Source organism: Platalea leucorodia (genome assembly GCF_965183815.1).
Source record: "Platalea leucorodia genome assembly, chromosome: 19".
Taxonomy (NCBI): Eukaryota; Metazoa; Chordata; class Aves; order Pelecaniformes; family Threskiornithidae; genus Platalea; species Platalea leucorodia.
The window spans coordinates 6,938,632-6,962,880 of NC_138841.1; the positions used below are offsets into that span (position 1 = coordinate 6,938,632).

The window sequence follows — 24,249 nt, forward strand, 5'->3', positions numbered from 1 at the left end:
CTGCAGCACGTGGTTCACAGTCATTCCCCCCAGACCCGCGCTCGCCCTCAGGTCCTGCAGCAGCTTCACGACTGCCTGCCCCCCTCCCAGGCACAACTGGGGCTGCCCAGGACTGGGCACATCGCTGGTACAACGCCCTGCACCACTGCACCCCCAGCCACATGCACCCGTCCCCTTTCTTCTCCAGTTGAGCTGGGAATAAAAAACCAGGTGAAAACCCAGCGCTGTGGGGATTCGCACGCCTTCCCATGAGCAGGGCAGCCACCCAAACTCAGGTAAGGAGTGGCACAACTCAAGAGGTCCCCGATCTGTGACAGCCGCCCTTGGACTCGCAGTCAGATGCCCCAAATCAGCAGACCTGATGACATAAGGAAGCCAGCCCGCCCTGCCTGGGGCTCCCTTTTGCTGAGGACATCGAACCCCTTAGGCACAGGAGAAGATCCCCAGCGCTGGCAGGATGCTCACGGGTGGCAGTCACCCCCGGCAGCGCAGCAGGCAGAGGTCCCCATGCTCATCCCTCCCCGCTGCTCTCTGCCAGGCACCCAGGCCTGGCTGAAAGGGCGTTTATCAGACCCAGGAGCCTGTCCCCTCCCCAGCCCACGTCCCCGTACCAGGGCTGGCAGGGAAGGGCCTGGCTGGGCAGCTCTTGGCTCGAGTTGGCTCCGTTTTGCAGGGAGAACAGAGTCATTAGCAGAGCCAAACTCCCCATTCCCAGCCAGAATACGGCCATGCTTGGGGAAGCTTTATATTCACACAGACAAACAACTCACATTTGCTTTTTAACTGTTGGAATTGCACCCACTGGGACGGAGTGAACAGGGAGCCTTTTGTCCCCCTCGCCTTGTGACTGGGAGCTTTGTGCAGAGCAATGCGTTGCAAACACAATTCTCCCCAGCCTCAGCTGGGCTCTGGTAGACACTTGGTCTGTCTGTCCATCACCAGATCAGCCAAAGAGCCCTCGTGCGTCTCCAGCAAGAATGCAAAATGTCCTCCCCGGCTCCCCCGCCAGCCGCAGCCTGCAGAGCCGCTCTGTGCTGAGCTGCTTATCTGAGCCACCAAGACGGACCCGAAACACAGCCGGTGCTGGAGGAAAGCAGCGGCTCTTTGCCTCGCCGAGTAACAGGGGTGGGAAACTGAAGCTGCAAGGGGCTACGGGCAGCAGAGCTGCTCACTCAGGTTAGAGCTCGCCTGGGAGCGAGGGAAAGCAGCTCCAAGCATGGAAAATCCCAGCATGGCATGGGCACAAAGACCAGGTCACCATGAACCTCCAGGGAAGGTGCCCAAGTCACCTCCCTGACAGAGGGGTCTCTGGAGACCTCCAGCCCATTGCCGAGCTCCTGAACATCAGAGCTGGCAAGGCACTCGCCAAGCTGCGACGGGCACCGGTGCTGCTCAGAGATGCCACCCTGGAGAGGGGCAAGAGACAGCCCGCCTGGGGCAGGACATGTCCTTGAAGCACTGGCTGAACCCTCGTCCTGGCCCACCTGCGCTGCCCGGGGATGAGCTCCAGAAGAATGAGACCCCTGCAGTGCTGCTCTCCTCCAAACCCTCAGCCTCGGGAAGGGGCTCAGGGCTTGCGAGCTCACCCTGGGCTCTCTGCAAAGCCCGGGGGACACCAGCCCATGAGGGTCTGTCTGCGGGCAGGAGCAGACCCCAGGGAAGGTCATCAGCCATCGCACGAGGTGGTCCCCCAAGAGCACCTCAAGAGATGAGCCAGGGCAGGAGGCAGCGCACCACGGGCTCCCCCAGCCCCGGGGGGCGAACCCAGCTTAAACGAGTTCCAGGCTGGTTAGTGGATCTATTGTTGCCACCTCCCGCGGGAGGAGGGAGATAACCGAGGCTATTTTTGCTTCCATCTGGGGAATCATTTCCCTCCAACGTGTACTGCCACGATGCTAATTTTTAAGGCTGATGATTAATTGATGTCAGGCTCATTACGGGGCCAACGGATCCCTCTTCCCCAGGAGCCCCAAGGACAGGGGGGACATGTTTTGACAGATGCCGTTTGAGCTGCGTGTGAGTGACGTCCTAACAACGGAGGAAAATAGGAGCCATTACCATGGAAAGCCCTGGAAATGGGAAGGGAAGTGCCTGCACGCGACCCCGGCGCCCTTCCCCGCACACCCTCTAATCAGCCCTTCACGCTCTGCCCTGATGGTTACCAGGGTTTTGCTCCCGGAGATAAACGGCCATTGTGCGAGCGCGGGGGTAATTGAATCTCCTGCCTGCGGCGCGGGCAGCAGGGAGGGCTCAGCCTTTCTTCTCCCCCCGCCCCGGCCTCGCAGGAGGGCCAGGTGCCAAATTCACTCTGGCACCAGGCGCAGCAGCCTGCAGAGAGCCGGAAACAAGTCCCCTGCACATACGATCTCCGGGGTCCCACAAGGCTTCGGGTCTCCCTCCACCTGCGGTCCCCCAGCAGCAGGGTGGGTGAGCGCTGCTGGCTGGCAGGGTGCCTGTGGGGTGCTGGTCCGACCAGGCACCGGGGCAAGATGCACCCCCCAAAAAATCGTAGCAGTATCTGCAATAGCAACCCAGGCGGGGCTGAGGACTGACGTGCACATCGCACATTTTGGGGTGGTCCACCCCACCAGCGCACGCTGCCCAGGTGACGTTCATCCCGAAGCAAATCCACTACACTCTCCCAGAGACAAACTGGCACACAGCGAGCAGCAGGAGGTTTGCTGGAAGAGGACACCGTGGCTCTGACAGCGACACGCTGAAATCCTGTGTTTGTCCCCTTGACCCTCCATGCAGCCAACAGGAACCAGCAGCTCCGGGGTCCCTGCCCAGAGGTGGGATAAGGCATCCCGGTAACTCAGGGAACAGCCTGGGCTGACCCAAATTAGCGCCGGTGAACCCCGCTCTCCTGCCCACTGTGCCTGCTCCCCTGGGGCCACCCCCTGCTGCAGTAAGGGAGGGCAGAGCATCGCACCCCTGCCTCACCCAGCAGCACGCTGCCCACCCCACGAACGCTGCCATTATCTCTGCCGGCACCATTATCTCCTGCTCCAGACCTGCCCGGGGAAGGTGCCTTCCCCTCACCGGAGCCGGGAGCAGTGCCGGCCCCATGCACCTCTCCCCATCCTGCAGCCCCACAGCTGGCACAGCGGCTGCAATGACACCCTGGGTTTCATGCTGCCGCCTCGCAGCGCTGCCCCGCGTCCCCTTGCTGGGGAGATGCTCGGTCTCCACCAGGGAGGTCAGTGGCACTGGTCTCCCCCCATCCATACTCAGCACCACCAAATCCTCCACCAGCTCCAGAGTCCACGCTGCTGATCTGCCGGCACTATTATTACGAACATGTTTTAATTGCTGCACAGTGCCTCGGGCACCCTTCGCAGGGAGAGGGATGCGTATGAATAAATTGTCTATTCTTAGCCCTTGCGGTTCCCTGTTGGGAGAACAGGGGCGAGGGCTTGGTGCGCTCGGCAGCAGGACCCGCGCCATCCTCTGGCTGCTTCCCAACCTGCTCCACTTCTCGCAGTGCCCTCGGTGGGTCCCCACCACTGGGAAAAGGTTCTCTTGAGCAGCAGTTGTGTTTTTCCCACCAAAGGTGATTTGCAGAGAAGGAAGATCCTGTCTCCTTCAGGAAATCTGGGCGTGCCGCGGGAGCGAAGGGGATGCTTGGGACCAGAAGGCTCTGTGCCACCGCCGTGGGAGCCGCCACTCGGTCCCTGCTCTCCTCCTTGGGACCCCAAGGCCCACAGCACCCCAGCGGGGCTGGGGGATGGCACGGAGGAAGAGTGCTCTTCACCTCAAATCCATCACCTGCGTTATGGCGAGGGGAGGGACTCTGACGCGCTTCAGGACTCAATGCAAAGAACTGCTGTTCCGCACCGTGAGCCCAAGTTTTACTGCAGGCTTGGCAGTGCCAGGGATGGGCAGGGCGGAAAACGCTCTGAAAAAAGGCATCAGCACCGACAGGAGGGATTTCAGTGGAGCATCCCGGCTCTCCACCGTGTGCCAGCTCCCACCACCACCCTCGCCACACCCCCGCCAACACCAAGGGCTGAGTGACATGCAGTGACAGCAGCCACAAGCCCCCAGGCACATCGGCTCACTTGGATGTTAAACAGGAGAGCGGTCGCTGGCATCCGAACCCCTGCACAGCGACAAGCCCCCGTCCCCCATGTGCTGCAGGAACCGTTTAAGCATGCCGAGAGCACGCTGAGTTACATGCCCCGGCTTGGACAGTCTGGGATCCCCTCCTGCTGAGCCGGAGACAATGCCGTTCCCCGTGCCGCCAAAGTGCCAAGCACACGGCCGTCCCACAGGCAGCGCCCTCCCGGGGACGCGACCCTCCGAGGACGGCACGGTGGGGTCTCCAGCAGCACTGCAGCCAGGATTTATCCCCTCTACGACGTCCCACCTCCGCGCAACAGCTGCCTGCGCTGGACAAGCCCTCTCCACCGTGGGAAGCAGTGCTGCAATGTGCTTTGAGCTCTTCTCCCCAAATTTGCTCTGGGGGCCTGTCCAAGCACTGACGATGCACAGCCCGGAGCCACGACCGCTGCAGGAGAAGCTGAGCCAATACTACAGCTTGGGGGAAAGCATCAGCCAAAAGTCACTCAAACAAGGAAGCGATTTGTCTTCTTCTGGCTGCGCTTCCCCCTGACAAAGGAGCGCGGAGCAGGGAAGTCAGTTGTGATCACGTGCGGCGTACCGACCGAGCGATCACCGAATCGGCGACTGGGAGCGCTCACACCAGGAGCCTGACAGATAAAACAGAACAGGGGAAAAAAGGATGAAAAAAGAAACGCCATGTGACCCCTCGCTCGATCCAAGCCAGGCATCGCATCCAACAGTTCTGAATATGAAATGCACACAATGAGCTCCAGTGAGTAATTAATCCCTTCAGGAACACTGTAAGTGATTGCAGACAGTTTACCAAGAAAAAAAAATTTGGAAAGTCATTGAAAAAATTACCATAAAATGTTTCTTTTTCTGCTGCAGTATGAAATACAATGAGATCTGCTAGGAGATCTCTCTGCTCTGCAAAATTTAAAGGCGATGGATTTAAGCTGTTTTTCTAACAACACTCAATCTACCTGCCACGCTGACGGCCGTGAGAAACCGACCCGAGCCAGAGCGGTGAGAGCAGCCCGTCTCCAATGGCTCTCACCGCCTCGCCTCGGCGTCGGTGGGACATGGCGAGGGAAGATTTCTGCAGGGGCCGAAGCGCTGCACAGAAAGGTGTCCACGCCATCTCACAGCTACATCACCGATTCAAACCCTCCAGAGGCCTTTTGCAGGTCGCAAGTACGGGAAGTGCCAGCAGCGGCACTGGGCATAAACCCGGCTTATGGAGCAGGATGAGCCCTCCCAGCGATGAGATTTTGGGCTCCCTCGTGATGCTCAGCCACACGAGCTGTCCCCCTCGCCTGCCTCCACTTCCCCTCTCCATCCCCGTGCTCCCTCTTGCCTCCTTCACCATCTCCAGCATTAAGCAGCCGGTCCTCCAGCTGGAGGGCAAAGAGCCGCAGGGCTCAGATTTGGGCTGAATTCTGGCCCGTTGCACCCAAAGCCCTGCCTCTGCTCGGTGCCCTGCATGAACAGGCAAGGAACCACATCTGTCCACGTCTGCCCTCGTGCAAAGCCACCGCGTACAGGTGACCAATCCTGCCATCCCCCACCGACAGACAGACAAGCACCCGGAGGCATCTGCGGGGAAGGGGGGTCTGTCCCCCAACCCAGCCTCAGCACCGACCCACAACACAGCAATGGAGGAATTAAAGGGCACTGCAGTTGCCTTCACTTTCATATTTCCGTGGTATTTTTCAAGCATTTTTCTACTTGTAAAACTGGGGTTTATTAGAAAGAGCATTAGGAGAGGTATTTTCTCCTGTCAATATAGTGACTTAAAATTAGTTGGAATTTTAAAATTAAAAACACACCCTAAACTTTCACTTCCACTTGAAATCACTCTGGTTTTGAAAACAGACTTTTTCCCCCGTGTGTCCTCTCCTGGGTTTTCCCCCGCTCTCCTGTTCTCTCCTCACCATGTTTTTGTTTAAAAATTCATCAGGCCAGGGAAAAAAATCCAGGGCAGGAAAAGAGAAAAGGAAAAAAAAAAAAAAAAAGTGGAAGAAACCATGGCTTTTGCAAACCCATCTCCGCACAGGGGAGAAGCAGCTCTCCAGACTTTCCTTCCTCCTCTTGGAAAGCGAGAGGCGCGCAGAAGGACGAGGGAATATCATATATTAACCAACCTCCCGCACACCCTCAGCGGCGGATGCAGCCCGGCTGACCCTCCGCAGCGCCCTGCAATCCTCCCTGGGCTAACGCGGCTCCCTCAGCACGGCAGCCAGCCTCAACTGGCGAAAAAGGGACGGATGAGCCAGGAAAACCACCCTGCGTGTCGGTGTGGGACGCAGGCCGACACGCAGGCTGCTCCAGCACTGACCGTAAACCCCGGCTGCTGCTCCCAGCTGAGCTCACAGAGGCCTGAACAGCTCGTAACGGGGCTCTCGCTCTGACGAGCCAAGTGCCAGAGGGTGCACGGCAATGGTGCGGCTCTGAGCTGGACGCTGGTTGATGTGAGGCACGTCCCACGCACGACATTGATGTGGGGAAGGATTGAGACGTACCCAGACACCGTTACTCAGCAGCAAGGTCACTCCCTGCACCAGTGTGCTGTGCCCAGCGGCCGCAAATGCCAAACGCGGGGTGCTGCCGAAGGGGCAGGGACATCCTGCATCCCCGAGTGTCCCCACGGTTTCAGGGCTTGCTCCCACCCTAGGCTGATCCTGCTCCGCAGCTTCCCCACTACGACGAGCATTTTGAGGACAGCTGCTGCACTCCCTGCACAGGACGTGTGTAACGCCTGCTTACGAGTGAGAACGCTCCGCAAGGGGATGAAAAGCTATATGGAAATGGAAGATCATTACCATGATCTCCTTGGAAACATCCCATCGGAGCAAGTTTTTCTTCCTCCTTCTTCTCTCTCCCCATGTGCACGAATTCTGGCACCCCGTGCGTCGCTTGGCGTTGCCTCAGCACTGTGGGTCCAAAATGCAGGCGTCTGATTTCTAAAGCCATTGTCTAGGATGTGCTATTGAGCTGCAAAACATGGACGGTTTGGGATGGAAAACAGGCATCTCTTGCAGTACAAAAAGAAGCTGGCAACCCAGATTTGATTTGTCTTTGAAGCTATAGAGAATCTCAACCAAACAAAATTTGCTTTATTCCCACAAAGGGAACAAGAATCTTAGCAACAAAACAAATCAGCACCTCTGCCCCCTGAACGCAACGATGAGCAAACCGAGAGCAGAGCAAAGGGAAGGCGGCTTCGCCCCGCTGGTCACTGCTGCGGCGCAGAGTGGCTGGCTTTGGAAAGCAGCATGGCAGCATTGTACGCGGTAACGTGCTCCACTTGGGAATGCGAGGCTGGAAAAGCTGCTTTGCAAATTTACTTTTGATTTGGAGCTCTGGGTTTCTCTCCTCTTTGCGTGCTGTTACATTTTGCAAGTGCTCGTGCAGCCTGTTCAAGGCAGGGAGGTTTTCAGGAACCCCAAGAGTTTCACCAGTTTTAGCACAATGACTATTTGCCGACACCCCAGAAAATTTATTACTTGCTATTCGCTTTCAAAAGTAAGCAGGGCCGGGAAGCGCACAGCAGTGCAAACAGCAGCTGAGCTGAGATTTAATCCTGCCCCCAGGTTACCGTACTTTCCCCACGACTCATAAGCTATCTGACGGGAGGCGACCTCCCACCACAAGCAACGCTGCCACGCAAATTCTGCTTGCAGAGGGTTTTCGGAGCAGCTTTAAAATCCCAACCTCCAGGCCCCGCTCTGCACAGCCCCGAAAGCATCTCGCAGGCTCCAGGAAGAGGTTCCCTCGCTCATCCCCCATGCTGCTTTATGAGCAGGGCTGTTCCCCTCCCCTTGCAGGAACCGGCCACATGTTCTCCATCTGGGAGCAGATGCCCATGAGCCAATAAGCTCAACTTGGAAAACTCACTGAAAATAGCACAAAATTTCTCAGCGCTCTACAGACCACAGCCGGATGATGGATATTAGTGCTCCAGCAGCACCGGGACGCCGTTTGGCACAGCACAGCAAAAGCACAGCTAAAAGGGTCCAGGATAATGAAAATGAGATGGCTGAAGGTGCTGCTGCCTGAGCGTCTGCCCTCTTCCAGATGTTCTTGCCTGTAAGGACGGAGGGTCTCAGCCTGCTGGTAAATCGATCCCCAAACTGCCGCTGTGCTCAGCCTGGAGCACTGAAGGAGACCAGCTCCGTCAGGCTGTAACGGCTCCCTTGCCGTGCTGGCTGGGGACGCCGGTGCGATGGGCTGTGCCTCTTGTGCTCCGACACAGGGCAAAGTCCTGGGGAGAAAGGCTGAGACACCACGTAGGGCAGGAACCCTTGCTGCCCCATCACAGCTGTGCCTGCAGCACCGCCGGCGCTGGACTGAGGAGCAGGAGGGCTGGGATTTGTTGTGGGTGCTGCTGGTCCCCACGGGGTCGGGATGCAGCCAGCTTTTGCGTGCGTTTAACCACTCGACAGTGGGAGACAGGAGGTCCAGACAGTGATATATCCAGCCTCAAATCAGCCTGGGGTGAGCCATCAAAATGGAATTTGCCAAAAGACAACGCGCTGATGATCTGTGAGCCCCCAGCTACGTACAGCCTGAGGCACAAAAGACTCAGGTCTGCGGCTGGGAGTCAGGCAAATGTCGGTGCTTCCCCTTGGCCAGAGATCACACAACACGTTCTCCAGGCTGAGCAGGATTTTAACCCCATGCCAAGTCTACGTGCATGTTATTTGGGAGAGAAACCACCACTACCAGGAGCCAACGGGTCCCTTGCGCACTGGCACCTCTGCCCCAGGACGCCTCGTTGTTGCCCATCCCAAGGTGCAATGCATGGCCTGTCCAGGGTGACTCCAATTCCTTGGAAAGGTTTTTGTTACATTTTTGAATGAAGCTGGGGTCTGTGGGAGGCACAGGAGCGCAGAGCAGCCATCTTCCATGGTGCCTGGCAGCGGCCGGAGCAGCACCAGAGAAAGCCCGTGGGCTGTCCCCATTGACTCCCCACTGCTGCTTGCCTTCGGCAGCCTCATCCTCCCCAGCCCAGGGGGAGAGGAAAGCAACACACCGAGCGCCAACAGAGCAAGACTCCATTCATTCCCACCTTTCGGTCTGCAGCCGCATTGAGCCCACTGAAGCCCAGCTGTGGCACGAGGCCGACTCCCTGGGAATCGGCACACGCCTCTCCGGGCTCACAGCAGCGATGTTTCCAGGATGCTGTCTGTCCGTCTTCCCTGCTGGGATGGGGAGGAAGCTGAACTTCATTATTTCCCTTGCTTTTGCTCTGCGCACTGGGAGTTTGGAGCTGTCTCCTCGTCACGCCCTTGGTGCAGTGAAAGGCAGGAGGCTAAAGGCAAGGTGGCTGCAAAAGGCCACAGCTGGGTGGCTGTGGGTCCTGCGCTCGTGGTGGCCACAGCACCCACGGCCCCACGTCGGTCCTGCCCTGGCAGAGCCAGGCAGTCCCACGTCCCAGCCACAATCTGTCAAATGCCTTTCCTCCTGGTTTTAACATGGGGGGACCCAGTTGTCCCACTCCTGCAAAGCAGTGCTCCCATCTCGGAGCCTGCTGAAATGCCCCTCCCTCGCCCGGCACCACCACCTCCGGGTTTGTTCATGATGCTGTACTCGCCCCATCAAAGCTTTCTCCAGCTTCTGAGCCACCAAGGCTGGGAGAAGCCTCAGGATGTGGGAGCGGGCGCCTGCGAGGCTGACAGCGTGTCCCCCGCGGCACCACACCGGGAACTGGCTGGGGAAGGACGCGCTCGCCCCACCGAATGGCCCACAGCGTGTTTTCTGCCAGCCCCGGCTCACCTTGGGGAGCTCCTGTGCCACAGCAATCGATGTGAATTAGCCGCTATCTATTCTTCCACTTGTTTGCATCAGCTTGGAAATATAATGCCAAGTCAGAGATAAAGCGAACTGGAAACACCCCGCCAGCATCTAACGCTTCCAGCCCGAGGGGTTCATTAAAGAGATGAATTTCAACATCGCAGGTCCCAGCCCGAATAGCAGGTTCCCTCGCCTTGCTCCCCAAGCACATCCCTCCCTGCCAGCGCCCACATCTCCCCACACACCAGGCTACGAAAGGGAAGGGCTGCTCTCCGTGGGGTGGGTTTTACAGAGCCCAAACTGTGCCCACACGTGAAGGGGTCCCCACCATGCTCCCCCCAAAAGGCTGATAGTGTCCTGCTGAGGACAGGGCCGCGCAGCCGTGCCATGACCAACCAGTTGACTCCCCAGGCTAGAAAAAACACCGGAGTAAACTCCTTTTCATGTTGATCTGGGCTGGCGCAGGACCAAGACGTACCTACGCCGACATGCGGGAAGCCTGAGACGACGATGCTGCGCATGGGCAATGAATGTGTGATTTTGAGAAGTGTCTCATCAGTGAGTTATTCTCAGCCCACGGCTATGCTGAAAGCTCACACGGCTATAAATAGCCAGCGACAGAGCCGTACCTGAGTCGCAGCTTTGAACGTGCTTCACGGCTGCTCGCCGAATCGGGAGAGCCAGGCTGCTCAGTGCAGGGGCTGGGGCAGCGCCGGCACTGGGGACATTTCAGTCCCACTGAAAAAGCACAGAGGTGTAAGCTCCACAAAAGCTCAGCTTTAGCCAGTCGGGGCTCCCAGTAGAGCCAGTAAGGACTGGGTTTGGCCAAGACTGTGCACTTCATAAGGGCGCTATTGAAGAAGCTTGTCTGGTTGCAGGGTCTCACTGCCAGCTTTGCCACGCGTGGTGACACAACCTTGCACGAGATGTGCAGATGTGGGACATGCAGCAACCCCAGATCCCAACCACGCAGGCTGGCGCCCAGCGGGGCTGGCACTAAAAATAAAAGTGGTTCAGCCTTTCCCTGGTGCTAAAGGCGTGGTGCTGCCCCTCTGCCATGCTGCAGTTACGACATTTCCCCCTCCAGCTTGCACACCGCAGGCTTCAGCACCCACAGCATGGCTCTTCCCATTTTCCTGGGTCACACGAGAACAGCCACAACCTCCGGCAGCTTCAACGAGCTGCAGAGGACCACAGCCACGAGCCATCCTTCCAGCTCACCGAGCAGGAGAGGTTCCCATCCCAAAGCCGAACCCAGCCAACTGGCTGGTGAGCCAACAGAGCTGGCATGGAGCCCAGCCCTCCCGCCACATCACCTGTGGCAGTGAGTCAGGCTCGCAACCTGCCGAGCGAACCACGGCTTTGTGAGCGCAGCACAAAACCCTCAATTCCAGTTCCCGACTGAAAGTCACCTCCTGGGTCCCCTTTAGAAGGTCCCTCCTAGCCAGCTCACTATCCCCTCCTTACCCACACTGCCACTGGGCGAGATCCAGCCTGGGGGAAACGTGAGGACAGAGCAGCCCTGCCTTTACATCTTCAGAAACTAATAATTCCTGGATTTGCCATAAATTCCTTCTCTAATTTCAGGGGGATGCTTCAGGCCAGACCCTTGCAGGTACACTGACCAGGGGAAAGCTGCAAAACGCACACCCCTTAATGAGCAGGAGGGCTCTAGGACAGAGATAACAAGGCTGACACCAAACCGAAGAGGGATGTGGAGTAAGTGTTACCGATGCCTACGCCAGGTAGCTGTGGAAAACCCTGTGCTCCCTACAGTGCTGCCGTGCTCACATGTTCACGAAGGTGGAGGCACATGTCCCTGCTGCAGGATGCACCCGCGTTTTGCCGGTCAGCGCGGGGGCACGTGCCTGCCCGTGGTCTGCCCACGCAGCACCTCCAGGGAGCTCACGCGCTGCGCTGGCCCCTGCGCCGGGGCCACGGGGCCCTCGAGCCACCTCCCCGCCGCGAGGCTGCTCCCAGGAGCAGGGAAAATGTCCTGCCCAGCCGGGCTGCGCTTGTGCTGGGCTTCCCTACGTGGATTCCAGCAGCTCCTTCCAGCAGGAGATGAATCTCAGCCCTTCTCCTGAATTAATAAAAAATACATTACTGCCTCAATTGGACAAGACAAATAACAGCGTAAGGGATGAAAGAAACGCTCGAGCGAAACAAAACGTGGAAGAAATGGATTAGAGGAAAGACAAGCAGATGAGCGGGTGCGCTGGGCACTGCTTTTCAGTGTCACACCCGCCTTGACACAGGCACATCTCCATTTGCACAGCTTCTAATCTCAGCCCTGCAATGCAGCATCCCCTGCCTTCCCAGCTCCCCTCCGCGCTCGGCTCCCCAGCTCCGAGCTGCAATGCAGCAGCGTGGGAAAGCCCCGCTCCCCCTTCGCCCCGCGCCCCTCCACCCCACCACGAGGCAGCGCCGAGCCTCCCCGGCCGGGCTCCTCGCCTCTGACGTACTCTGCCTTCCTGAGCTCACCGCTTCCCTGCCCGAGAACCAGCAACCCCTCCCCTGGCTCCCCCGGGAGAGCTGCTTCACGTGCCTGGAGGAGGACATGACTTTGCAGGGTAGGGGATTCGGCAAAATCGCGCCGTATCTGATCTCCCACACCCTGCGTCCCCACAGCTCCATAGCAGACACCCTCAACGTGCGAAGCCTGGAGAGGACAAGGACTAAGCCACCCCCGAAGGATGGAGCCATCCCCGCTCCACCCAGTGAGTGGATCCAGACTCAGCAGCTTCACTGCCAGGCTCTAACCGCAGCTGCCACCGGTACCAGAAACACTGCACACGCGCACGACCCCAAGACATCGCTGCCACCGCGCATGCAGGGCATCAGATGCCACACGCGCAGTGGCACAAAGGATGCTCTGGACCAGACAAGTGACCAATTCGGAGGACATGTCAGCAGGTCCGCCTGACACTCAGAGCCTGGCGAGCAGTGCGAGCTGACCCTGAGACCGCAGCCCTACAGAAAACCGCCTGGTCACCCCCAGGCAGGACCACGGCTCAGCCAGGCAAGCTGGGAGGCACACGCTGGCCACGGCAGACGGGCTGGCACTAGAGGCTGGCGTCACTCACAGGTTACACACCTCGGAGGGTGCACGCTCTGGCTCCGCGCTGAGCTGGAACGAATCCTCCCCCGTGCAGCAGGCACAAGCATCAGCCAAGTGCTGTCCTCGGATGCCCGAGTGAGAGCAGGCAGGGAGGACCAGGGACATTGTGGTCTGGCATCACGAGAAGCTGCATAGGAAGGCAATGAGCTGGTAACCTAAATGGACATAACAGGGCGGTGGCAGAGGGGACTCATGCCGGGGAAGGGCTGTGGGCAGAGAGACAGGTGCCGCAGCGTGAGAAGCCAAAGATGCGAAGCTGGTAACAGTGGGCATCAGGAAGGGACTCTCCAGAAGAACCCAGAACTGCCACCAGTTCCCCCAGTGCCACCCAAGCTGGAAGCACGTTGCTTACGAGGCACCCGGGCCAGGCAGGACCCATGGGTGTGCTTCGGCAAGAGCAAACCATCCCAGGAACCCTCCGCAGTCGCTCTCAGGGGAGGGCGAGGCCTTGAGGGGACATCCCCCAGGCCCCACTGTGGTCACATCCCACCAGCAGATCCCAAATAGCATTTCCAGAATTGCATACAACTTTGCATTCATTTACATATTTTCTCAGCGGACAAATGTTAGATTTGGGGGCAAGATACAGGCAGTCACTGGGCAAGCCCCATTTGAACAGGGCTTTTCAGGCTCTTTGGGAGGAATTTGTTCGTCAAATATTTTTGCCTTCAAGGGTTTGCTCTGCTACTTTTCCGTGGGAAATTCTGAAAGACAAATCTGGATTATTTTTTTTTTTTAGCACTTTTTCTGAACTGCCATTATCACTGGAAATGTGGCACATCCCAAACAGCTTCAGCAGAAAGCTCTGGGGCCGTCAGGTCACATTTCCAGACCTTCTCCCCAGTCACTGCAGCCATCTCAGCCAGAGAGAGGAGACATCTACTACTCGCTGTCTGCTCCCGGGAGCAGGCTGGAAGCAGCACCCCTACCGCATACCTCACCCCTTTCTTCTCATCGCTACCCCAAATGCAGAAGTCCAGCTCTGCAGCCAGAAGGAAATAAATCCCCACCCCAATGACCTCGTCACACGGGCGCCATCACACAGGGGCCTTAAGAGAGGAATAATGTTAGCACGACAGTGATATCGGGACAGCCGCACCACTTTACGAGGCAATAACCCGCTCCCGTCACTGTGAAGAGCTACTTGGTCTCTGACCTCCTTATGGTCTCCTGCCAGGGAGCCTTGCTATTGCCGCACAGCGCTGCAACGGGCCCGTTAGCGCTTAATTAAACAGCCAGGAACACCGTGGGGCAGAGATGCTCCTTTAAATCCCGTACCACATCCCTGGCCAGCATGGACGGTCACCAGGAGGGGATCTCCTTGGGAAGGGATACCTTGGTGAGACCATCTCCACCGGAGCCGGGAGCGTGCTCTCACGGGATGTGTCAGACACCAGCCAAGCGTCTTTCCTGCGCTGTGGTTTCTTTTTTAAACCGACCACAGTTGGATGCGATGTGAAGCTCCTGCCCTTCAAGGAGCTCATCTGCCCATACCAGCCCCTTGGCTCTCCTCCCCGCCACCGATGGGCTGCTGGCACCCGCTGCCCAGCCAGCCGCCGGGGTCTGCCCTGCCTCCGTGTCGGCACCACGGAGGTACGGGGTCTCCACAGGCACACACTGACCAGCAAGGACAACCCCGCTGGGCCACTCGGGGAAGGGTGGCATTGCCCATCTGCTGCCAGCCGAGGGCTGCAGGACTGAGACGGGTTATAGCTGCACCTGCGGAGTTTGGCAGGGCTGCAAAGACTCCTGCAGCGAGCATTTCGGGGAAGGCCGTCTCCCCTGAGATCACACATGTGTCCGCCTGGGCTCTGGCCCATGCAACACCCACCGCTTATTCGCTTCTGTGAATTAGCAGCCACTTAAGAGGCACCATATAGAGCAAGAGACGGCCAAGGTAATGGCTGCAGAAAGTAACTGCAGGATCTTGGAGGTGCTCTGGGGACCTCTAGGTAAGTGCAGCAATCAGGCTGGGCACCGCACCCCAGTGCTAACGAACTCGCACGCAGTCCATATGCGCCTCTGCACCTGCACGCTCTTGTCCGCCGCACGCAGAGATGGGCACGGCGAGCTTTGTACAGTGAGCTCTTCCACCACGCTGGCCACGCGCCCTCCCTACCCTTCATCCCGTGGCCGGGCGCTGGTGTAATTAGCAACCCCAGCTGCCAGCCAGCTTTGATGAGAAGCCTTGGTCTTTGGTTGATGTGAAGTGTATAATTTGGATGATGGAAATAGCCTCTACAAAGCACATGTGGTTGCTGTGTCCCAGTGACCTCTCCCATCTTGCGCAGGCTGCTCTGCTTTAAACGTGGTTACATCTCTAGCAGCTCTACAAAGGCTTCGGTGCCATCAAACAGATGACACAGCGGCAGCAACCGAATGAGAGGTAGCATTTGGCCACTACTAAATAAACTGTATTTTTGGCCAGCAGAGGCTTGGGAGCGTTTCTGGCAGGAGGAGCACGAGGTGGAGATGAGAACTCAGGTGTGGAGACCAAAGACGCATGAGGTCTCTGCAAGCCATGGTGTCTGGCGGAGCAGGGAGCTCGGGTTAGGCAGAGACAGCTCAGGCTTCTCAACACTGGTCAACAGTTCAAGGACAACATGATCTGCAGAGGCTGAAAGACCTTGCAGCTCCCGCCTCTTTCTTCCCAGTACGAACCAAGCTTGTGGGTCTTCACGTGCCACTCTGGATAGGGTGTCCTCCAGCAGACATGGCCAAACAGCTCAGGCTGATGTTTCTCTTCCCAAAGGGATCCATGAAAACAGAAGAGAAACCTTCTTTCCCTCCCAAGCGCCTCCTGTAGCAAGCAGGAGAAAGCCCCTCTCCTAGCCCTACTCAGCAGCCCTAGCAGGGCATGAAGCCCACTCTCCTGAGCAAGTGGGATCCTGCCCCTTCTGGGTCCGTCCCCACCACAGGAACCACCTCTCCCTTGAGGAGCCAGGTTGTGGAAGGTACTGACACCCCTGGAGAAGGTTTCATCTGCCTGGATTGCACCAGACGACAAGCAAAGGGGTCAGGACCAGAAGCGTGTCCAGGCTCGCGCATCCCCCGCCGTGGTTCTGCCGCCGGCACGTAGGAAGTCACGGAGCAGCCACCACCACTGTGACACTGCTCCCTCCTCTGCACATCCCCAAGCTCCCGTCGGCATCCCCACCACACAGGCTGTCATGGTTGGCTTGGTTAAATAGGTATGACTCAACAGCACAACTCCCATGACCGTGAGAAGTACAGCCCCATGGAAGGAAAGCGACGTTTCAGCAGGGTTAAGCTCCTGCCCTGTCCACCCCAGGCGTTGTCCCCACCCGACAGTGGACAACCAGCCCTCAGTCCCCACCGCAGGAAGCCTGGCAGTCCATAGGTCTCGTAAAATTATCTATTTCAGCAAATACACAGAGCAGGGAGTTGAGAGGACAGACTCAGCAGAGTTTGGCCCTCACGGGCCAGCTGACCAAGCCTTCAGATGATAAGTGCAGTTCAAAAGGATGCTCAACACCTCCCAAGGTCAAGGTCAGCCCTGCAGCCCTGAAGCAGGCCCTGATGCAGGCAGGGTCTAGGCAACCACCCCAAAAACCAAAGCAGGTGTTGGGAGCACTTCTGCAACCCATGGTCTTCCTCAGCGTGTGCACAAGTCCCTGTCCTGCAGGCATGATCTCTGGTACTCCAGCAACTGCCACAAACCAGGAGTCACTCCCACGTGGGCCAGTCCTGCACCATCAGGGAAGCCACAAGAATTTCTCTTGGGGGTGCTGAGGAAATCCCCATCTAAGAGCAGAGTGTCACAGGGGGACACTGAGATCCCCCCAGACATGCCACCACCAGTGGGTGGAGATCTGTTAGCCCCATAAGTGACAAATCCTCCCGCCATCCTGCCCTGCTCCCATGGCATCCGGTGTTACCCCAGCATTCGGGCTGAGGATGGATGTCCATGAGCCCAGCGCTGGGACCACCGGGACAGCCTGAGCCACCGCAGCCCCTGCTGCAAGGCCGACCTCACACATCCAGCCTGCTCATCCTCACGGCCTGCCTGCCGATGCCTTGAGCTCACTCTGTGGTTTCCCACAAGCTGCTTGTGCAGCCCCAGCGAGCCCCAGGATGCTCCAGCAGCCAGGGCAGACCCTTGCCAGGGAGAGAATCGGGCAGGGTGCACACCACCGCCGCTGCTCCCGTGGCTGTGCACGGCCAGGGGGCCAAGGGCGATGGCCTGGGAGGCTCCATGCCGGTGTGCCGGCACGCGCCGGTGCACGTTGTGCCAGAGCCCTGCACTGGAGCAGGGGCTGTGACACCCCGAAGGCTCCTGGAGCGGCAGGGTGTGCAGCAGGTAACCGGACTCAACAAGCACAGCTTTACAGGCGCCTGACTTTGGCACATACTCCAGCTCGCTCCACCTCTCCAAACCTCCCCCACAGCCCCCAGCCGGGGTGAATCTCTCCCCCTTCTCCCCACGGCAGAGCTCTGCTCACAATGCAGCTAGGAGAAGGCATCTCGAGCCAGCTCTCCAAGCACCAGAGAAGCTGCTGGCCCCCTAAAAGGAGCTCCCATCCCTGCCTGTACCACTGCTCCCTCCTGCCACCAACCACCAGGGCTTTAAACCCACCTAGTTCGGGCACCGGGAGCAACGTGACAGCTGTGCAGAGCTCATTTGCCACCTTCTCATGCCAGTTTTCCAGACCAAACAGAGCTCTTTGGAGCCATGAGCCTCCTGCGGTGCTTGCCCAGCCGAGCCCAGTGAGCCCACAGGCGCTGCCAGTTGGGACGCAGGGGAGAGCGGGCTTCAGCGGGAAGCAGAGGGCTCCCGGGGCTGCCGCGGTTTCCTAGAGATCAGCACACGGCCGCGAGGGAAACGCGAGGGCTGGGCACGCCTGTGCCGAGACCCAGCGCCGCGGCCCACGAGGGGGGCCGAGATCAGAGGCACGGCCGGCGCTGGGGGCCAGCGCTCCTTGCTCTGATGAAACCCCACTGCACACACAACGAGCTCTCGACCGCGCAGGCTCAGGGATCAAACCCGCCGGGATAGCAAGATGCAGGCGGCCGCGGGCTGAAACCGGCTCACGCGAACCCCACGGCAGCATCCTTGGAGGACCCTTCTCGGCCAGAGCCCGAGATCTTGGAAGAGCTCTGGATTTGAAGCCTCCTGCCCAAAGCGCAGGCAGCGGCGCGGACCCCACGCACGGCATCACCACCGACAGCCTCCCGGCAAGAGCGGCCAAGGTCAACGCCCGGGGGCGAGCCACCCCGATGGCGGGGAGCGGCTGTGGCACCCGGCCAGGCGACCTCCATCATCTTTGGCGGGGTGTAGGGACAAGGGCTGACCGAAGAGACACGGGCAGGACGGGCTCAACCGCTACCTGCCATTCCTCCTTGCGAGGAGGCTGGAGCCAAGGCAGGAGGAGGCTGCGTGCCGGCTCTCGGGCTGGCCGATGGCACCTTCTCCCTCAGCATCCCTTCTCCTTCTCCCCAGCGCCCTGCGCTGCTCCGGCGGGTCCCTCCCGGGGGTGGCGGCGGCCCCCGACGCCTCAGGCAGCCAGCCTCCCGCCATTTCCCCATCCCCTGACGGCGAGGCCGGCGGGGCGCGACGGCCGCACTCACCCAGCATCTGGCTGAAGAGGAGCTGCTCCAGGTCGCCCAGCACCGTCACCACCAGCTCGGGGTCCACCTTCAGGTAGGGCTTCTCCTCAGCGCCCGCCGCCACCGCCGGCCCCTTCCCGCCCAGCAGCTCGTCGTCGCACTTGCCGCCTCCGCCGCCCCCGCCCGCCTCGGGGGCCTTGCTGAGGGGCTTCACCTCCGCGTAGGGCCCGCGGGGGATGCGGCTGGGCTTGCCGGCGGGCGGCGGCTTGGCGGGGCCGGCGGGGCGCGGCGGCAGCAGCGAGTGCTCGGAGCGGGACAGGCTCCGCGACATGGCGGGCGCCTCCCGGCCGCGGGGGCCGCCGCCGCCCCGGCCGCCCCCCCCCGCCGCCGCCCCCGTTGCCGCCGCCTTGGCCATGTCGTCGCTCCAGCGGGGTTCGTAGAGCTGCCGCTTCTTCTCGGCGTCGGTGAGGAAGGCCAGGTTGGTGAGCGACTTCTGCTTGCGCAGGTTGGAGCCGGCCGGCAGCCGCCCCTCCGCGCTGCTCGCCTTGAAGACGCGCAGCTCCGCGCCCCGCGGCCCCGCCGCCGCCGTCGTCGTCGTCGCCGACTTCGCCCGCTTCGGCATCACCGCGCCGCCGTCGGGGCCCCGCCGGTAGCCGCGCTCCTCCTCGCCCAGCTCCACGTCGGGAAGGCTCTTGAGGTTGCTCCCCAGCATCCCCGCGCTGCAACCATTTAACCCGCCGGGCGCTGCTGCTGCTGCTGCTGTTGCTGCTGCGGCACCGAAGACACACCGGGCGAGACAGAGAGAGAAGCCCCGTCAGCGCCCGCCCCGCCGGGGCGGAGCGGAGCGGGACGGGGAGGAGACGGAGCGGGGCGCGGGGGGGAAAGATGAGCGCCGCGGCCCCACCTCGCTGCTCCGCCGCCGGCGGGACACTGCGAACCAGCGGAATGTCAGGGGCAAACAAAAAGGGCCCGCCCTCCTCCGCGCCCCGGCTGGCGCGGGCAGGGGGCGGGGCGCGGCGCGCGCGCCGCGGGGCGGGGCGAGGCGGGGGCGCGCGCCGCCGCCGGGGCCGTGCAGCGCCGAGCACGGCGGAGCGGGGGGAGCGGGGGCCGGGGGGGACCGCGCAGGAGCCCGCGGGGTGATGCGGGACCCGCATCTGGGAGCCCGGGGGCGGGGGGGGCTGTGCGGGACGCCGCGGTGGTGCGGGGCCCCCGGGGCGAGGGGTGGAGCTGGCAGGCGCGGTGCTGGGTGCCCCCCCACGGGTGCCCCCCCGCCATGGAGCCGCTGATGGCTTCCGCGGCCAGAGCTTGCCCGCTCCCTTGCAGGCAGGGTGCTGACTGGGAGGGGGGGGTGAAGCCAGTGGGGGGGGTGCGCACCCCAACACCCTGCTTGCGAAGCACCCCCCCGTCCCGCCCGCCGCCGTCCCCACACCCAGCCCCGGCACCGCACACCCAGCCCCAGGGGGGCCCAAACTTCCCCGTTTCACCCCAAACGCTGCAGGAAAGGCCCGGGGGGGCCCCGGGAGCCCCCCGAGGGACTCTGTGGCCCCCAAACCCAGCGGGGCCTCTGTAGTGATCCGGGGGAATTAAGGGGGGGAGCGGGATCTGGTTATCATCATTTTTCGTTAATTACCCGTCCCTCGGGAGGGGTGAATTAAGTCTATTTGGTGACCTCACGCGGGCTGCCATGGCAACCGCTGGAAAATATTGCATTAGAGCCCATCACTATGCTGCCGCGATAAGGAGCCGGGAGGGCCGGGGGCGGCGCGAGCCCCCCAGCCCGGCCCCCGTACGGCCACCCCGGGTGATTCGGGGTTCAGCCCATGGTGATGCTAAGGAGCCCCGAAAGAACCCGGCCTGGGTGGGACAGCAAAGGGGGCCAATAAAAAAAAGTGTTTTGCACCAAAAGGCGGGATGGGTGCACAAGCCGCCCTGCCGCACACCCGCCCTGGGTCTGGGGGGGCTGTTACACCCCTCGCTGAGCTACGAGGCTATTGCCTGGGTGGCGGGCCTGCTGCGGGGGGCAAATCTGGGGGAGTCGTGTCATTTTGGGGCTGGCGGGGTGAGCCAGGGCCTCCCAAGGCCCCCTGTCCCCTCCGGCCTGGCCCGACAGAGCCCCAGAAGGTGCCACGGGCCGGGGCGGCTGGGGGAGGCGTGGAGCAAGGGAAGGGATCCGGCCCTTTCCCCAGCACCGAACCCCCTCCGCCTCATCCCAAAACCTCCCCAGGCGAGCAGGGCAGCTGCGCTGGGAGCACGCCAGCCCCGCTCGCTCCCCGCCTGCTTGCTCCCAGAAAATCCTCCCGCTCACCGCCGCTGCTTTTGGTGCTTCCCAAATCGGGGCTCAGCATTGAACCCCGTTACCCTCTGGCTGCGTGGCGGCGGTGCCAGGGCCCCGCTGCAAAGCCGGGCTGTGCTGGGAGCCACCGCGGCTCTGACCGACTTCTGTCCCTTCGAATCACCCGGCGAAGCTCCCGGCTCTTTTTTTTCCCCTTCCCTGCACATCCCTGGAGCATCCCGCCATCCTCCGCTGCCGCTGCCCTGGCAACCGCCGCCCCGGCATCCCCTCCAGTGGCCGCCCCCCCCAAAATTTCCCCCCAAAAGCAAGCGCCAGAGGGGACTGGGGTCTCCCCAACACTGCAGCGGGGAGCTTGCACTTGGGCTCATTCGCCCCCCGAGAAAGGGGGTGTCCCCACGGTGGGTGCAGGGAGCCAGCGGTGCCGCGGCACCCGCCTCCGCTCCGGCTCTCTGCCGGTTTCTTGGAAATGGGTCATTCCTGGAGCTCGCCGGGAAAATGGGAAGAGGAGGGAAAGAAGCCAAGCGGGGCGATGTCCCGGTGGCGTCACTGGAGGGGACGGTCCCCCCGTGCCAGAGCCGCTGCAGGGGATGCCGACGTGGCTGCTGCGGCCAGGGGAGGCCACGCCGCTGGGTGTAGGTTTTTGGCCACGGGGGTCACCGGACGCGGCAGCTGCAGCCGTGCCGTTCCCAGGGGAGTTGGGGCACCTCCTGTGTGGGGGTTCCCCCCCGCCGCCCCACCGACCTCCAGCCCCGGCTCCCGTTCTGGCACAGGGCCACAGGGGTCTGAGCCTCTGCCCCCCACATGGTCGCAGCAGCCCCCCGGCAGGACCCCACATCCCCAGCAAACCCCCCTGGACTCACTCAGGCCTCTGGGTTTGGGGTCGGGGTCAGGTCCCTCCGCAGGGCCCGGGCACTCGTTAGCCGGGGACGGGGCCCTCTCCTCCTCCCGGTCCTCCTGCAGCCTGGGGGCAGAGCGGGGGTGAGGGTGGGGGAGCAGGGGCAAATCACGGGGTGCAGCCAGCTGAGGACCCCCAGGAGATGGGAATGTGGTGCCCTGGACTCTGCCAGGGTTTGGGGGACACTGGTCTCATGGCAGGGGGGTCCCAGGGCACCCCATTCCCTGCCGAGCCCATCCCCTACCCCACACCAGCTCCCATGGGTGCCCCAGGAACCCCCAGCACCCCAAACCCGGTGGGAACCCTCCTCTTGGGGCAGAGCCCCCAGACCCAACCCCGCCATTCCCCATGGCCACCCCCACCGTGCCTGCCTGCCTCCCCCCATCCCCATGTCCCCCCCAGCCCCATGCCCCCCGTCCCCAGGGACTCACCGGTACTGGAAGGGCGCCACGGTGGCAGTGACGGGGTGGCTGTGTGGGGGGCCCGAGGAGAAGGTGATGGCCCCCGACCCAAATATGGGGCCCCTGCCCTGCAAGCCGCCATGGGGCTCATCCCCCGTCCCTGCCATGGCCACCCCGCCGCCCTTCCCGGGGGACCCCCCCCGCTGCCCCCCACTCCTGCCCTGTGCTGGGGGAGCTTTGGGCAGCTCGGTGGGCTCCCCTGCCCTGCCTGCCCCTCTCCTGCCGCTGCCCGATGCCTCTGGCCACTTCCCGGGGAACACCAGGGATCTCGCCGGGGCTTTCTGTGCCCCGCGGGTGGGGACACCGGGGCTGCCCTCCCTGCCCTCGGACGGCTCGTGGCCGGCAGCTCTGCCAGCGCCTTTGGGCTTGAGGGTCTTGGGGCCGGGGGCCAGCACCTTCCCTGGCTGGGGGGATGGAGCCTCGTGGGGGATGGGGGTCCCCAGGGTGCTTGGGGGGGCCATGGCGTGCGGCTTGCTGTGGGCCACGGTGCGAGGCACCGGGATGGCAGAGACGTAGTGGCTGCGGCCGGCGGGGTTGACGTTGGCCATCCCGTTCATCCTGGCGAGGTGGCTGCCAGCGAGGCTGTGGGGGGAGAGGAGGGTTGAGCAGGGTCCGGCACGGCGAGGGGGTGGGTGGGGGGAGCACCCACATCCCCTTGGCCACACCAGACCCTGGTCTTGGCCCCCACGGACCATGGGCGCTCAGTGTCCCCATCCCAGGAGGAGGCCACTGCATCCCACACCCCAGACTGAGGACGTACATGATGTCCCCCAACAGGGATCCACAGGGCCAGGGCACATGTGACGTCCTCCCCCAAGGACCCTCTGCAGCCCCATCCCCGTGTCCCCAGGTCCCTGTGGCAGGTCCCTGCAGCAAGGCCACAGTGGCACAGACCCTCACCAGGTAGGGCTGCACCACAGGCAGGATGGACCCCTCTTGGCCACCCAAAACCTTCTCCTGGTCCCCAAAACCACCTCCTGGTCAACCAAGACCATCCCCTGGTCATCCAAGACCATCTCCTGGCCACTCAAGATAATCTCCCAGACACCCGAGGCTGTCTCCTGGCCACCTAAGACCATCTCCTGGTCATCCAAGACCATGTCCTGGCCACCCAAAACCTTCTCCTGGTCCCCAAAACCACCTCCTGGTCACCCAAGACCATCAGCTCGTCATCCAAGACCATCTCCCAGACACCCAAGACCATCTCCTGGCCACCTAAAACCATTGCCTGGTCATCCAAGGCCAACTCCTGGTTACCTGAGACCACTTTCCAGTGGCACAAGGACCAGCTCTGTCACCTCATTCCTCAGGCCATTATTGGTGTCTGAGCCCCATCTCTGCCCTCCCCATCCCCAGCATCCCCCCATGTGGTGCCAGCCACCCCATCTCTCCATGCTGCTGCTCTCATCTTGCCCCACAGTGACTCTCCCTGGCACCACCACCCAGACGGTGCCCCGCGTCCCCTTGCCTTGGCGTTTCACTCTGTGTAGATGAGGACGGGAGCTCAGCACCCCACCCCATCCCACCCAAAGCACCCCCAGACAGGCAGGACCGTCTTTGCCACCACCAGTGACAGGGATGTCGGCACAGTTGCAGTGAGTGGAGAAGCTCATCCCTCCCGCAGGCTTTTCCCGGGCAGGCAGAGCGGAGCTCCACAAGAAAATCAGCTGCGGAGCAAAGCTCTGTCTCTGACCACCTCCCACCTGAAGCTCTCTGGTAAAAAAACCCTCAAAACAAAAGGTTTTCTCCAGGGGATGGTGTGGTCTCTAGAAAGACGGGGAGATGTGGCTCCACAGGCGCCTGTGCCAACCTCTGTCCCCTTGCCCCGGTACAGCCGCAGTGAGCTGAAAGGCAAATGGGTGCCACAAATCTCCCAGGACACACATTTCGTGGGTCGCTCCAGCATGGTTCTGCTCAGCCTCCTTGAAGGAAAACCTCCAGGGAGGGGAGCGGAAGCTTTTTGGGATCCCCGAGCATCCTAGGGGGGACCATCAGCTCCAGGTTGGCCACCCGCAGTCCCCGTCACCCACGGGGGGGTTCCTCTCCCCCA

General features: G+C 61.4%; 1 protein-coding gene across 3 annotated transcripts in view; it reads right to left on the bottom strand.

The window, feature by feature from the left end:
• Positions 1 to 24,249, bottom strand: part of NAV1 (neuron navigator 1) — a 78,174-nt gene that overhangs the window by 40,985 nt on the left and 12,940 nt on the right. Inside the window, exons 2-4 of one of the 3 annotated variants that reach the window (XM_082330339.1) lie at positions 22,170 to 22,781; positions 21,704 to 21,804; positions 18,572 to 19,309 (exon numbers count right to left, since the gene is read on the bottom strand). In XM_082330339.1, coding sequence (XP_082186465.1) covers positions 18,572 to 19,309; positions 21,704 to 21,804; positions 22,170 to 22,756 — 1,426 coding nt within the window. In that variant the 5' untranslated portion in view covers positions 22,757 to 22,781. Of the gene's footprint in view, positions 1 to 18,571; positions 19,319 to 21,703; positions 21,805 to 22,169; positions 22,782 to 24,249 lie in introns of all 3 variants that reach the window. The other 2 variants (XM_082330338.1, XM_082330337.1) reach the window with 2 other exon arrangements.